Genomic DNA, 14,252 nt, shown 5'->3' with positions numbered 1-14,252 from the left:
CACCGTTACCCCCATGGGATTTGAACCTGGTGTTGGCGCTTCAGAAGCCGCCGTTTGAGAATATCTCGGAGATTCCCCTGTTGACCCTTTCACAGAAGGTGGTCTTTCTAGTGACCATCACATCGGCCAGGAGGGTTTCGGAACTGGCGGCCTTGTCCTGCAAGTCGCCTTATCTGGTCATCCACAGGGATAAGGTGGTGTTGTGTCCGCAACCGTCCTTTCTACCAAAGGTGGTTTTAGCTTTTCATATCAATGAGGACATTGTATTATCATCGTTGTCCTAAGCCAAAGCACCCCAAAGAGGTGGCCCTTCACACTCTCGATGTGGTTAGGGCTCTGAAGGTGTACTTGTCTGCCACGGCTCCCTTTCAGAAGTCAGACTCACTGTTTGTTTCGGTGGCTGGTCCAAAGAAGGGTATGGCGGTCTCGTCGGCCACCATTTCCAGGTGGATCAGACAGATTGTAGTCCAAGCCTACGCCTTGAAGAGGCAGGTGCCCCCCTTTCCAGTCACGGCCCACTCTACAAGAGCCATCGAAACGTCTTGGGCCTTCCAACACTAAGCGTCTGTTGCTCAGGTGTGTAAGGCGGCGACCTGGTCGTCTGTCCATACGTTTACCAAGTTCTACCAGGTAGACGTCAGTGCATCGGCTGATGCCTGTGTTGGCAGCAAAGTTTTGCAGGCGGCCGTGTAGTTGCAATTGTGATTTTATTTTTATTTTTTATTTTTTTCCCCTGTAGTTTGATAAAATGCATTACTGTTTGTTAATGTACTGTTGTATTACTTCCGCAAAAAAGATTGCGGTGTTGGGGATCTCTCCTCTGTTGAGAGTGCCTGGTTATGGCGGTGTGTTTTTCCGTACACTGCTGTTTTTTTGTGGGTTTAGTTTCACTAGTTCCCACTTGCCATGGTGGATGAAGTTTTAATGCTGTTTTTTCTCACCCCTCGTTTGGCACTGCTTGGGGACGTCCCATTTAGTTACAGAGAGGAGCTGTGTCGGTCAGTGAATAGAAGAGAAAAATCCTATTTTTTTTTTTTTTTTTTTTACTTTCACTTTCTGTTATAATTGTAAACATAACAGACAGAAATACCCTCTCATTCTGCATTAATTTCATGAATACCCCACAGGGGACCCCCCCCCCCCCCAGCAATGGCTAAAGTAAGGCACCGATAAGCAGAGGGTCTAATAGCACTTGGCTATGGACAGTGGTGAGGAAAACTAGCAAAATGCTGCAGGTGATAGCTGCTGTTCTGCACCAGTGCAAGGTCCTAGATTAGTGCAGCTCCCTCATGTGCTCGGCAGGCAACCTTTCTTATTAAAGCTTATAGTCTCCAGGGCCAAAACACACTCTACTTCCTCTTCACCACCCAAATCTATTCAGGGGTATGACCCTGATCCTGCTAACCTCTTCAGAAAAAATATTGAGGAGGGTGAGGTGGGCGTAGAAGAGGATCTTGTAGAGGCATTTTCAACTTGCGCATTTTGAGAAATGTATATGGTGTGGAGACTTGGTGCGATAACGGTCTTAGCTGGAATAATGCTGAGCTTCTTCTGAAATTCCTATTCTGGCTGTTGTGCTGACCCAGTGGGAATTGGATGCGAATATCGCTGCATCTAATCCGCATGACAGGAAATTGAGCCAATGGAGCTGGTTCACACATCTGTGGTGGCCCCTGCTGTGAGCTGCATGCGATCTTAGTGTGAATCCAGCCTCAATCTTTGACTCAGTGATCCAGAACAAATATGCAAATCAAGAAAGTCTAAGAAAAGACAGGTCAACGCAATGTATTAGTCAGAGTCGGCTTTACAGCCAGACAACTAACAATTTCTGAAGTTTGCAATGGCAGGCTCCATTTGTTTCTGATCATAGGCTTTCTTTAAGCTTTTGATCATAAAACTAGGCTTGTCTAAATCTTTGCAGCTAAAAATCTGAGCTATGCCCCCTGGATTACATGATTAGCTACCAAAGTTGGTGATTTTGTAGCTAGCTCTAAACTGTTTCCAGCTATAAATCACTGTAATCTCTGATTCTGACCTTTTAATGACTGAAATTTATTTTACGTTCCAGTGGCAGCACGAGGACTTCCTGATTAGTCGCCCACAAGCAACATCTGTTACTCCTCCTCCTCGCTCTGCCATCTTAACCAGCATGAAGAAGAAGCTTCATACGCTTGGACAGATTGACTCGTCTATTGCAGCAGTCCAGGTGCCCCACTGAAAATGCTGTTTGGTTGGAATGTTTATATTTGCTTGTTTTTTGCATGGCCAAATAGGCATTGTTAGAGGGCTGAGGTTAATGGGCCAGTCATATTTCCACAGAGAATTCATTGGGAACTTTTTGTTGCTTGTAGCAGTTATGGAACGCACCTTTTTATTATACAATTTGCAAATGTAAAGGCTTTAGTAAAATAATTCCCCTTTTAATTTCCTCTTGGCACACCTGCAGGAAAAACTAGCTGCTTTAGAAGCCAGCATTGAGCAGCGCTTGAAATGGGCAGGAGGAGCAAATCCTGCATTGGCACCAGTTCTTCAAGACTTTGAGGCTACTATTACAGAGAGAAGGAATTTTGTACTGAAAGAAAACCAAAGAACTAACCAGGTAGATGGTCCTGTGTAGTTAAACCTTTTGTGGCTGACTCTTTTGAAGACCAATATGTAATCTGTCTTTTTTTTTTTTTTTTTTTTTAGGTCACCTTCCTTTGTAGCACCATCATACACTTTGAAAGTTTACGCACTCGGACTACAGAGACTCTAAGCATGGACACTGGTTTGTTTGAGCTCCTTAAACGTTGTCAACAGATGTGCTCATTTGCCTCCCAGTTCAATAGCTCAGTATCTGAGTTGGAGCTTCGGCTTTTGAAAAGAGTGGTAAGTGTTGCTGATGTAGGTAACTATCTTTTGTAGCAAGCTAGGATGAAGATTTGGTCAAATATATAGCTGCAACTCTTCACAGTGCCACTAATGGACTGGATTTGTTGATAGCTTTCGTGATAACTAAGGCTGTTTGTACACAAAACAATGTCTTCCTGAAGATGACAGTAAGGCCCACTGCAATGCTCAGATGCTATGGTTTCTGTAAAGTAGAGGAAAGACCTGAACCCTGTTTTCGAGGAGGCTCTCTCCAAATAATTGTGAAGTCTTGGACCTTGCGCTTAAGGAGATTTTCTCCAAAGAAGGGTTTGTACAATATGCCAACTGACAGAGGTGATTGATATTCCTCAAGCAGGCCAAAAACAGCCTCCACAAGCAGTGCTCAATATTGGGGACATTGCTTGGGAATGTCTGAGCAATTGAGCTTCAGCATTGGCTGCAGTAGGAAGTAAGGAGCTCAACAGGTAAATGCCCCTGATCAGACATTACTTTCTCATTTAGAAGGGGTTAAATGGCTGTGAAAAAACAGATTTTAAAATCCACCTTTTTGACCAGGTTTATTGTTACTCCCATATTTAGGGCCTAACGTGAAACATAACATTGTAAGGTGGTTCTTCCTGGAGCACCCTGTTTTTGAATTTAATCCCAAAGGTCTGTATCTCTTTAGGGACCTGGGGGGATAGACTTCAGGAACCTGTGCATTGCACCATCAAAGCACTAATCAAGGTTGCAATGTTTTACAGGCTCTAATACAATAATTATTAATTACACAAAGCTTTTTTATTAATGTGAATGCATTTAATGTTTTCAAAAGGTGCACTATACCTTTAAAGCTAAACTCTAGGCAGTTTTAATTGAGACAAATGCTCTACAATCACCCATGCATAATTTAAAGCGGTATTAAACCCAAAACCAAATATGTAATACATTGCAGTTTACCAATCCTTTTTTTTTTTTTTTTTATTGCGATCTATATTATCAATTATAGCAACAGCCTATGGAGGAACACAGAGCTCACAGGTTCATGTAAGTGTGGAGGACGCAGACATTCCCAGGCAGCATTTACTTAGGCACCAGACTGAGTCTTGGCAGCAGTGGCAGTTTCTGAACTACAGTGCTCAGCAGTCAGTGCATTTTTTGTGGTACCTCTACCTTTTGTTGCTTTGCACTATGGGTAGAAGAGGTACAAGTACCCCGAAGAATAGGGGCTCCAAGGGGTCCCCTTCAGGCTCTGAGGAACCCCCCCCCCCCCTGCAGGACCCGGGGAGGCTAGCCAGGGAGAGCCGACAGGGTCAGGGGCTGCAGGTGCTTCTGGCACTTCAGCCCCTCTATACTTTATACAGGAGGTTTTTTCCTCAACCATAAACGGTTTAGAGGAAAGATTAGTGGCCTTAATCACGTCTTCACTCAGTGGAAATAAACGCACTAGGCCCCTCTCTGTCACCCAGGACCCTCAGAGTGAGGAACTCTGGGATAAAGGAGAGGAATCCCCCTCAGAGGATCGGGAGGAGACTGATGATTCCACTTCTGAGGAATCTAGTGGAGAAGGGCCCTCTTCAGCTTCTCAGGATGAGAAGATGTTGGTGCAATTTCTTGCTAGATTGGTCCGCTCCACATTTAAGTTACCCATACCTGAGTCAGTTAACCCACTTCTTCTCTTGGTTCAACGAAACCGCCTCAAACTACACATGCCTTTCCTGTTCATGGTTTACTTGAAAAGCTTATCTATTCTGAGTGGGATCGCCCAGATAAGTTTCCTCCTAAAAAGTTTTCTACACTTTATCCTATGGAGGAAAAATTTAATAAGATGTGGGGTATACCGGCAGTTGACGCCGCCATTTCCTCCGTAAACAAAAGCCTGACTTGTCCTGTTGACAACGCTCAGATGCTTAGGGATCCAACTGATAAAAAATTGGAATTCCTATTAAACATTTTCTCCTTGGCAGGTTCAGTAGCTCAACCTGCAGTGGCAGCAATTGGCGTCTGTCAATATTTGAGAGACCATGTTAAATAGGTGCTTAAAGATTTACCTGAACAGCAAGCCCGGGGTTACCTAACCTACCAGCGGCTTTGTGTTTTGCTGTTGATGCTATCAGGGATTCCATCATTCAGACCTCTCGCCTTGCGCTTGGGTTGGTACACATGCGTAGAATCTTATGGCTGAAAAATTGGTCAGCCGAATCGCCATGTAAGAAACTCCTGCCGGGATTTCCCTTTCGTGGTGCAAAACTGTTTGGAGAGGATTTGGACAATTATATCCAAAGGATCTCTAGTGGGAAAAGCCCCCTTTTACCAGTCAAGAAAAGGAGTAAACTCCCCTCCTTTAAACAGGCGCTTTCTCCAGTGCCAGGGTCATCAGCCTCCAGGCAGTCGCGTCAGCCTCCTCCGTCAGGCTCAAAGGTTAAAACTCAGTCAACCCCAGGGACAAAAAAAAAGTCCTGGGGGAGAAGGTCTTCAAGACAAGACGCTAAGACCTCCTTATGAAGGGGAGCCCCCGCTCACTCGAGTGGGGGGAAGACTACTAAAGTTCTCAGGGCTCTGGCAGGAGGAATTTCGGGGGCAAATGGGTGGTCTCCACAATAACTCTAGGTTACAAACTAGAATTCCGAGAATTCCCTTCTCCTCGTTTCCTCAGATCAAGTGTACCCAGAGAAAATGTCTCCTTGTAGCGTTAAAGCGACTATTGTCACAAAAAGTTATCCTGGTAGTTCCCATGCAAGAGCAGGGAATGGGGTTTTAGTCAAACCTTTTTACGGTACCAAAGCCAAACTGAGATGTCAGACCTATTCTAGATCTCAAAGATCTAAACTGATTTATAAAGATACGGTCCTTTTGCATGGAATCGATCCGGTAGTATCCATCCTGCAAGGAGAACTTCTGGCGTCAATAGACATTAAGGATGCCTACCTGCATGTACCCATTTTCCCTGCTCATCAAAAATTCCTGCGATTCAAAGTAGAAAAATGCCACTTTCAGTTTGTAGCTCTGCCTTTCGGGCTAGCTACTGCACCTTGGGTGTTTACAAAGATCTTGACCCCTCCTCTGACAAGATTAAGGACCCAAGGTATAACAATAATAGCATACCTAGACGATTTGCCCTTGATAGACCGGTCGGTAGCCCGCCTGGACCAAAATTTGGACACCACAACTACCTGGAATGTCTATGTTGGGTCCTCAACTTGGAGAAGTCTTCTTTAAAACCAGTAAGACTAGAGTATTTGGGTCTGGTCATAGATACAGCCCAGCAGAGGTTATTCCTACCTCAAGCAAAGATCAGTGCTATAAGAGAACTGATTCAGGTAGTCAGGGCAAAGAAGGGTCCTTCTATTCGTCTTCGTATGAGGTTGTTAGGGAAGATGGTGGCTTCATTCAAAGCGGTTCCCTACGCTCAGTTTCATTCAAGGCTGTGCAAAACATTATCCTATTGGCCTGGAACAAGAAGGTTCAGGCGTTATATGTTCCGATGCATCTGTCCCCTACAACGCGTCTGAGCCTTAGCTGGTGGTTGATACCTGAAAATCTGTGGAAAGGAAAATCCTTTTTACCAGGTACCTGGACAGTGGTAAAAACAGATGCCAGTCTTTCAGGTTGGGGGGCAGTCCTGGAACAGTCGACTATCCAATGGAGTTAATCCAAGACCGAGAGGGCCTTACCCATCGACATTCTGAAGAATCATCGGCTTTCGGGGCCCTGTGATATCTACCTTGATTAATGCAAGAAAGCCAGCTTCCAGAATGATTTATCAGAGTCTGGAAAGCATATGTCTCCTGGTGTGAATCCAGGGGTTGGCACCCCAGAAAATATGTCCTAAGCAGAATCCTCGAATTTCTGAAAAATGGGTTAGAGATGAAACTGGCCTTGAGTACCATCAAGGGCCAAGTCTCGGCCTTATCGTTTCTGTTTCAATGTCCACTTGCTTTGCATTCTTTGGTCCGAAGCTTTATACAAGGGGTAACGCGTCTTAATCCTCCAGTTAGGGCGCCTCTGAACCCCTGGGATTTGAGTTTGGTTCTGTCAGCAGCAGCCTTTTGAACCGATACATCAAATTCCCTTAGTTCTGTTGACAAGGAAATTCATTTTTCTGGTGGCCATTTCTTCTGCCAAGAGTATCAGAATTAGCAGCCCTCTCTTGTAAAGAGCCGTACCTGATAATGCACAAGGATAGAATGGTGTTACACCCTCATCCTAGTTTTCTACCGAAGGTGGTCTTGGGTTTTCATCTAAACCAAGATATTCTGCCTTCCTTTTTTCCAAATCCCTGCTCTATGGAAGAGGAGTCACTACATTCTTTGGATGCAGTGAGAGCAGTCAAAGCCTATCTGAAAGTGCCTGCTCAGGTTTGCAAAACGGATGTTTTGTTCGTATTGCCAGAGGGTCCTAAGAGATGACAGGCAGCGTCAAAATCTACCATTGCTAAATGGATTCGACAAGTAATTATTCAAGCTTATGGTTTGAAGCAAAATAATTCTGCCTTTTCAAATCAAGTCGCACTCCACTAGGGCTATTAGTGCTTCATGGGCAGTGCATCACCAGACTTCCATGGCTCAAATCTGCAAGGCCGCAACCTGGTCATCAGTTCATACATTCACCAAATTTTATCAGCTGGATGTGAGAAGGCATGAAGGTATGTTGTGTGGTTCCCCTCCCCTCAGATAGCATTGCTCTGGGACATCCCATCAGTAATTACTCAGTCTCTGTGTCCCGTGATGTATGAGAAAGAAAATAGGATTTTTATAACAGCTTACCTGTAAAATCCTTTTCTTTTGAGGTACATCACGGGACACAGAGGTCCCTCCCCTCTTCTAATACACTTATATTGCTTTGCTACAAAACTGAGGTACCTCCAGTAGGGGGAGGAGATGGGGGATTGAACTTCCCATCTAGCGTGTGCCAGAGTCCAATCACCTAGTGATAACCTATAATCCATCAGTAATTACTGAGTCTGTGTCCCGTGATGTACCTCAAAAGAAAAGGATTTTACAGGTAAGCTGTTAAAGAAATCCTATTTTTATATGCCTCATGATGCTAGACCTGAAAACTCCCAAGATGTTGGTAAGCGAGGCCTAGCTTTTATTGTTCATCTCCACTATCAGTGAGCCCTTTCTCTGATTCATTCATCCGTGCATGCGCTTTCGCTCCCCTGATCAAGTAGATCTGAGCTTAGCATGTGCGAGCTCACCCCTGTGATGGTGAAGGGGGAACAGTAATTGCTAAGCCTCACTTAGCAATGTGCTAGCAACGTCCTAGGATTTTTCATGTCAGGCTTCATGAGGTACATAAATGGCCTACACCTATAGCAAGGGCAGTATTCACTATTAGACAAAGCTGCACAGTTTTGGTAAAGGTAAACTAACACTTTAATCCTTGCATCCTCAAATTCTATATCAGGCTTTTATGATGAACAATTTTAAATGATTTATTAACAAAACTTTAAGATAATCTATCAATAGCTTTTTTATTTTTGTGATTTTTATTTTCTAGGGGCATCCTCTGTGTATGCAACTACAGCCCAGTAGTAATGCTTGCTTGCAGAATAACTGTGTATTGGCTAGATGTTCTGTACATTTACAGATACACTATATACATTTTAATTTTTAGCTTGCAGCTAGATCTTGTATTTTGTTTTGTCATGTAATTCTCTGAAGACATTTTAAAGTCACATGTCCATTTCTAGCAGGGACCTTCGAATGAGAGTGCCATTGGAAGTCCTGAATGGCTGGTTTCTGCCCACAAGCAGTTGAGTCATGATATGTCAAATCAAAGGAATCTACAGAGTGAGAAGGAGCAGCAGATTGAGGCAGTGTGTGAAACCATTCAGAATTTGGTGGACTGCATCAAGACTGTGCTGACTGGTCATAACAGGCAGCTGGGCGATGTCAAACACTTGCTTAAAGCAATGGCAAAGGTGGGCTTTTGCATTAATTTGTTTATCTGGGGCTTTATTTACATATATTTAAATATTAAGCTTGGCTATGTTTTCTAGGGATGTAAACCTCAGTTTAAAGAGAAAATCCTGGCTAGATTGCACACCCTCTTCCCCCACATGCTATAATTATATATATAATTATTTTTATGCTTGCCTTTTGCATTGCCATCTCTTCAGGTCATGCTAGGAGACTTCTGCCAGCTGTGGGTGGTTTTCGATGGTGGCTAGCTTTTTCATCATTAGTGTGAGTGCATGGTGCCATTGAGATATTGTGCACCTACAGAATGACACTTGGAATCATTCAACCTGAAAAATGATGACCACTTGTGGCTGAATGAGATCACTGTAGGGGACACCCCTGAAGAGGACAATTAGTATTGCAGCCTAGGCTTTTTTTATTTATTTTTTTATTTTATTTTTTAGCCAGCCATAGACCATTTAAAGCCAGATTTTGAGCAAAAGAAAACATTTTACTCAAGCAAGGGCCAGTCTTGTGCTTGGGAGTATTAGGTAAGTGTATCTCCAATCCTCTAGACAGAAACAAGCAGTTAAACCATGCATTGCAGACACAGCTCCACTGCATGGGGAAAGAAAAATGTGTATAGATTTCAGCTTTAAATAAAGATGTAAATTGCCAGCTATACTTGACTGTTTAGGCCTCAAAGAGGGCTCATAACCTTCTCAGGATTTAAATATCTGCATAATTTTAGTATCTAGTGAACTAAACCATTTTTTTTTTTAATCTATTTATTTTAGGATGAAGAGGCAGCCTTGGCAGACAGTGAAGATGTGCCCTACGAGAACAGTGTCAGGCAGTATTTGTGCGAGTACAAAGCCTGGCAAGATAACATTCAGACTGTTCTGTTTACTCTGGTTCAGGCTTTGGGCCAAGTGCGCAGCCAGGAACATATAGATATGTTGCAGGAAATAACACCAACTCTCAAAGAGCTGAAAACCCAGAGCCAGAGGTAAGAACATGTCCTACCGAATGTTACCAACGTATGAAAGATTATGGGTTGATTAAACTATGGAGTACATCTTGGTTCCTGGCATTGGTGTTCTAAACCTACCTCTGTCCCTGGTTTTATTTGCAGTGTTTTACATTGTTTTCATTTTTATTATTTTTTTTTCCCTTCATCTTTAGTATCTATAACAATCTGGTGGGTTTTGCATCACCTTTGGTAACGGACTCAACAAACGAGTGTGCTAGTCCAACTACATCCTCAACATACCTCCCCAGTTTTGCTGCAGGTAATAATTACGTTATTCACTGAGCAACTTTAAAATTTTTACTGATTAAAACACAACCACATAATTTTAAGAATGTGGTGGAGTCTTATGGTTTTGTTCAGTGAAATCCATTTCATACTAAAGCATGATCATTAGAAGATAGATTCTGAGTTGTAGCAATGGGCCTTGCACTGTTCTTTGTGTTACACTTTTTTGCTTAAACAGAAACTAACCCTATAATTTTAATGGTTTCCCAAAGCAGTTACATACACGGCAGCTGTGACAGCTGCTTGAGTTCTCCACTGATCTGTCAAGCCATCAAATGGCTGGTGTCATAACTGATCACATGTGCAGCACCATGGCAACTGCAGATCAAACAGACTAAAATGACATCTTCTTTGGCTGTAGGGGATAGGAGAATTTTTAGTCCTGTTTTAATGAAGGCCATTAGTCTTTTTAATAGTGCTTATCGCCTTGTGGCCTAGTACATTATTTGTACTTGGTATAGTTGTCTTATAGTTCATCCTCCAGAGTTATTCATTTAGTGAGTCTCGCATAGGACAGGGCTTTGAATATAGTATGAAAAAGCAAAGGAAGAGGCGCCTTCTGAGTGCGAACTGTAGACTTTATAATACAAATAATAAGCACTCTCACATAGAGGTAAAACCGTGTCAGCATGGGAAAGGTAAGTCCTACAGCGGTGCCTCTCTGCACGCTGGTCCTAGCAGCTAAATCACTTGTGGTCCCTGTAGGAAACGTCTACTGGCTGTTTATGGAGATGGATCCAGGCACGAGGGCTGGCATGCATGTGGCCCACAGTGGCATCTGACGTCACTGGAGGCAACATTTCTGAGCATGCGCACCGTCAGTGGAGGGGACAGGCTTGCTCCTTTGGCAAGCTGAGCAAAGTGACAGTCTTTTAAAATAATTTTTAATGCAGCATAAATATATATATATTATAAAGTTTTCACCAACAAGTTGCTGATTTTCTTCTGTTATGCTTGTAACCTGGAGGAGATTTACTAAAACTGGTACACACCGAATCTGGTGCAGCGGTGCATAGTAACCAGTCAGCTTCTAGATTTTATTGTCAAAACTTTATTAAACAAGCTGAAGTTGGAAGCTGTTTACTATGCACAGTTGCACCGTATTGTTTGTGCCCCAGTTTTAGTAAACCACCCCCCGTGTCTGACTAAAGAATATGTCAAATTTTTCTGTATATTTGTGCAATGAGTAATATCTGTCATGTTCTCTTGATGGTAAATTATCTTTTTATTGGTACCAAGTCTTGTTTCAGTTGACTTGGAGTGGTTTTAATGTGACTTTTTTTTTTAAAACAGCTGTGCGTAGTAACACTGTCCCAAAGATGCAGCCAGAGGGCATGTCACAGAATGCAAAAAAGTCAGTCCAAAAAAACTTGGTTCCATCAGCAGATACTCCACCGAGCACTGTTCCAGGGCCTGGCAAGAGCATTGTTTCTAGTCCAAAGAAAGCAGTGCGGGATCCGAAGACTGGCAAAGGTAATGATATGTACCTATATTAATAAAAGGCTGTCTTGTTATGCTTAAACTTGTATTCTTAGGAGGCTTTGTGCACGGTCTTCAAACTCCTTTTGAGACCAGGTTTTCTGTTGATTATCTTATAATGTTGATCAAGCATTATTTTGATGCCATTAAAATATACAGCTATAAATGGGTCTGTTGGGTCGGTTGCTTTACATTTGCAAATCCTGGTTAAAATATAACTAAAGGCAAATATTTATATTTTTATATATACTTGAAGTCAACTTTTTAATATCATTAATTTAAATTAATATTCATTTATTGTTGGCCATTATTGGCTCCTTTAGTGCAAGAAAAGCTCAAGTAAAATGCAGTCTGCAGTCTCTAACCATCTCTTGTATCATGTCTGCAATCTCTTACTTAAACTTAAACACACTGCAAATAGTATTAGAACATTTTTAATTTGGTGCACCTTTAGCAGACATGATACAGGAGATGGTCAGAGACTAAACATGATACAAGAGATCAGAGCGGCGATCTCCCGCTGTTGTACGGAGCTGGATTCAAATTGCCTGGGCTGCAGTAACAATGTCCCGCCTCCTGTGATCACGTTACACTGATTCAGTACCCCAGCATTGAATCAGTGTGCCTATCACAGGAGGTGGGACATTGTTACTATGGTCGTCCAGACCATTCAGCTCCCTAACACAGGGAGATCGCCGCTCTGCAAGGAGGGGAGGACAGGACCTTGAGCTGTCGGGATTAAACCCCGCAATGGGCAGCACCTGGCGCTACTGCACATGCATCAGCACTTTTTTTCCTTTCGTCAATATGCAGAAAATACAATTTTTCGGCAGATATGTTTCGGCCGCCGAAATTTCGGTGCATTCCTACTCACAGGGGTTATGACCAATGCTCTATCCAATATGAAAAAAAATATAAAGATATTTTTCACATAAAAACAGTTCATATCATTTAATTTCACAAATATATATATATATATATATATATATATATATATATATAAATAAAAGTGATATTAAAGTCCTTTTTCTTTTTTTTTTTTTATATCATTTAATGCCTACTCTGTGCAATGGCTTTGCGCAGAGCAGCCCCGCTCTTTTTTTTTTTTTTTTTTTTTTTTTTTTTTTCTGGGGTCCCTGACCAGTGCTCCTGGCTCCTCCTGCCTTTGAGTACCCCCCAGCAAGTTGCTTGTTGATGGGGGGGGGGGGGGGGGTGGTGTGATTATGTGGGCTCTCTCTCCCAAGCCTTGCTGTGTGGGTCTAGAAAAAGTGAGGGGAGTCATTGCAATGGCACAGCAAACCAAATAAACCAAAGGGATTTTAACCCTTTGTACAGTGTGCAGCAAAGGTGGTGATGCTTTTCAGTTTGGGGTACTGAAAACAAGCCAATTATACATGATGTGGTGATCAGAGGGGAACTGGGAAAATTACCTATACTGTTTGCTGTTCAAACACCAGCTGAATCCTGGTAGGAAGTATTTTGATTTGATTGAACATATTTCCTGTTACAGCTGTACAAGAGCGCAATTCTTACGCTGTCAGTGTTTGGAAACGAGTGAAAGCCAAGCTAGAGGGAAGAGATGTGGATCCCAACAGAAGGATGTCTGTTGCTGAACAGGTGGGTAGATAAGGACAGACACAAACTTATAGTGCAAAGCCGCCACTAACCATGCCTTCATGTTTAAATTGACTTCCGCTGTGCCACATTCTAATATTGTATGGGAAAAAAAAGAAACCCGTTGCGCTAAAAAATGTTGAACTTTCAGGCAGAGAACATGAGGCAGTGTGAAAATATCTAAAATGCCTTCGTTTATTCACTTCAATAAAATCAACAGCCGCTGGTATAAAACCATCCCTATTTGTATTTGTATAATACAGGTCTAGCATAACATGGACCAGAAATGAACACCATCATTCATTTCATATATAATGTATATACACATGAATTGCCATATATTAAGGTGTTAATTACAGATCCAAGTATCGGCACATATTGCAGTGGAATCTGCTTCTTCAGGATAGGGCAATTAAACTTTTAGATTACAATAAATCATCTTGTCAGGCATCATGGTGGCTATGCTCCTAGGGTCTTGGGGGCGGGCACAGAGGTGAAAGAAGCTGTAACACAAGGCAAACCGGGCTAATGAATAACATGTAAATCCACCACTATATTTGTTACATGCTAGGGGTCTTAAAAACCAATGTGGCTATACATGCAGGAAGATGGTAAAGACTACCCTCAATCTGAATGCTGTTGCCAGAAGGGGCACTCAATGGGAGTGACATATATGGGGAAATGTGGCAGACTATAAGCGGCAGAAGTTATCTATCTGAGGCTCCCCTTGAGAGCATGCAGAAACTGAATTTTTGTATCCTTCCCCCTTCTGACAGCAGTATTCAGAGTGTGGTTAGCCTTTACCATGTATAGCTACCTTCATAAGTGCTTCAGTGTTTTTAAGATCCCCTGGCATGCAACAAGTGAGGCGGAATCCACCATTAAAAGCATCAATATTTGGATCTGATATCTACACGTTAATACAGTCAGGTCCATAAATATTGGGACACCTACACAATTCTAATCTTTTTCACTCTATACACCACCACAATGGATTTCAAATGAAACACAGAAGATGTGCTTTAACTGCAGACTTTCAGATTTAATTTGGGGGTATTTACAAATCAGGTGAACGGTGTAGGAAC

At 42.5% G+C, this 14,252-nt stretch overlaps 1 protein-coding gene across 1 annotated transcript in view; it reads left to right on the top strand.

The window, feature by feature from the left end:
* SMG1 (SMG1 nonsense mediated mRNA decay associated PI3K related kinase) overlaps window positions 1-14,252 on the top strand; it is a gene marked incomplete in the record, with an annotated part of 420,057 nt that overhangs the window by 400,336 nt on the left and 5,469 nt on the right. The window contains 8 exon segments of the mRNA XM_077448938.1: window positions 2,069-2,206; window positions 2,447-2,599; window positions 2,689-2,868; window positions 8,546-8,776; window positions 9,554-9,765; window positions 9,942-10,048; window positions 11,368-11,547; window positions 13,064-13,170. Coding sequence (XP_077305064.1) covers window positions 2,069-2,206; window positions 2,447-2,599; window positions 2,689-2,868; window positions 8,546-8,776; window positions 9,554-9,765; window positions 9,942-10,048; window positions 11,368-11,547; window positions 13,064-13,170 — 1,308 coding nt within the window.

This window comes from Lithobates pipiens, unplaced genomic scaffold (genome assembly GCF_037356315.1).
Source record: "Lithobates pipiens isolate NorthernLeopardFrog02 unplaced genomic scaffold, aLitPip1_a1.2 Scaffold_22, whole genome shotgun sequence".
In the NCBI taxonomy this organism is placed as follows: domain Eukaryota; kingdom Metazoa; phylum Chordata; class Amphibia; order Anura; family Ranidae; genus Lithobates; species Lithobates pipiens.
This window is presented reverse-complemented; position numbering and strand designations above follow the sequence as displayed.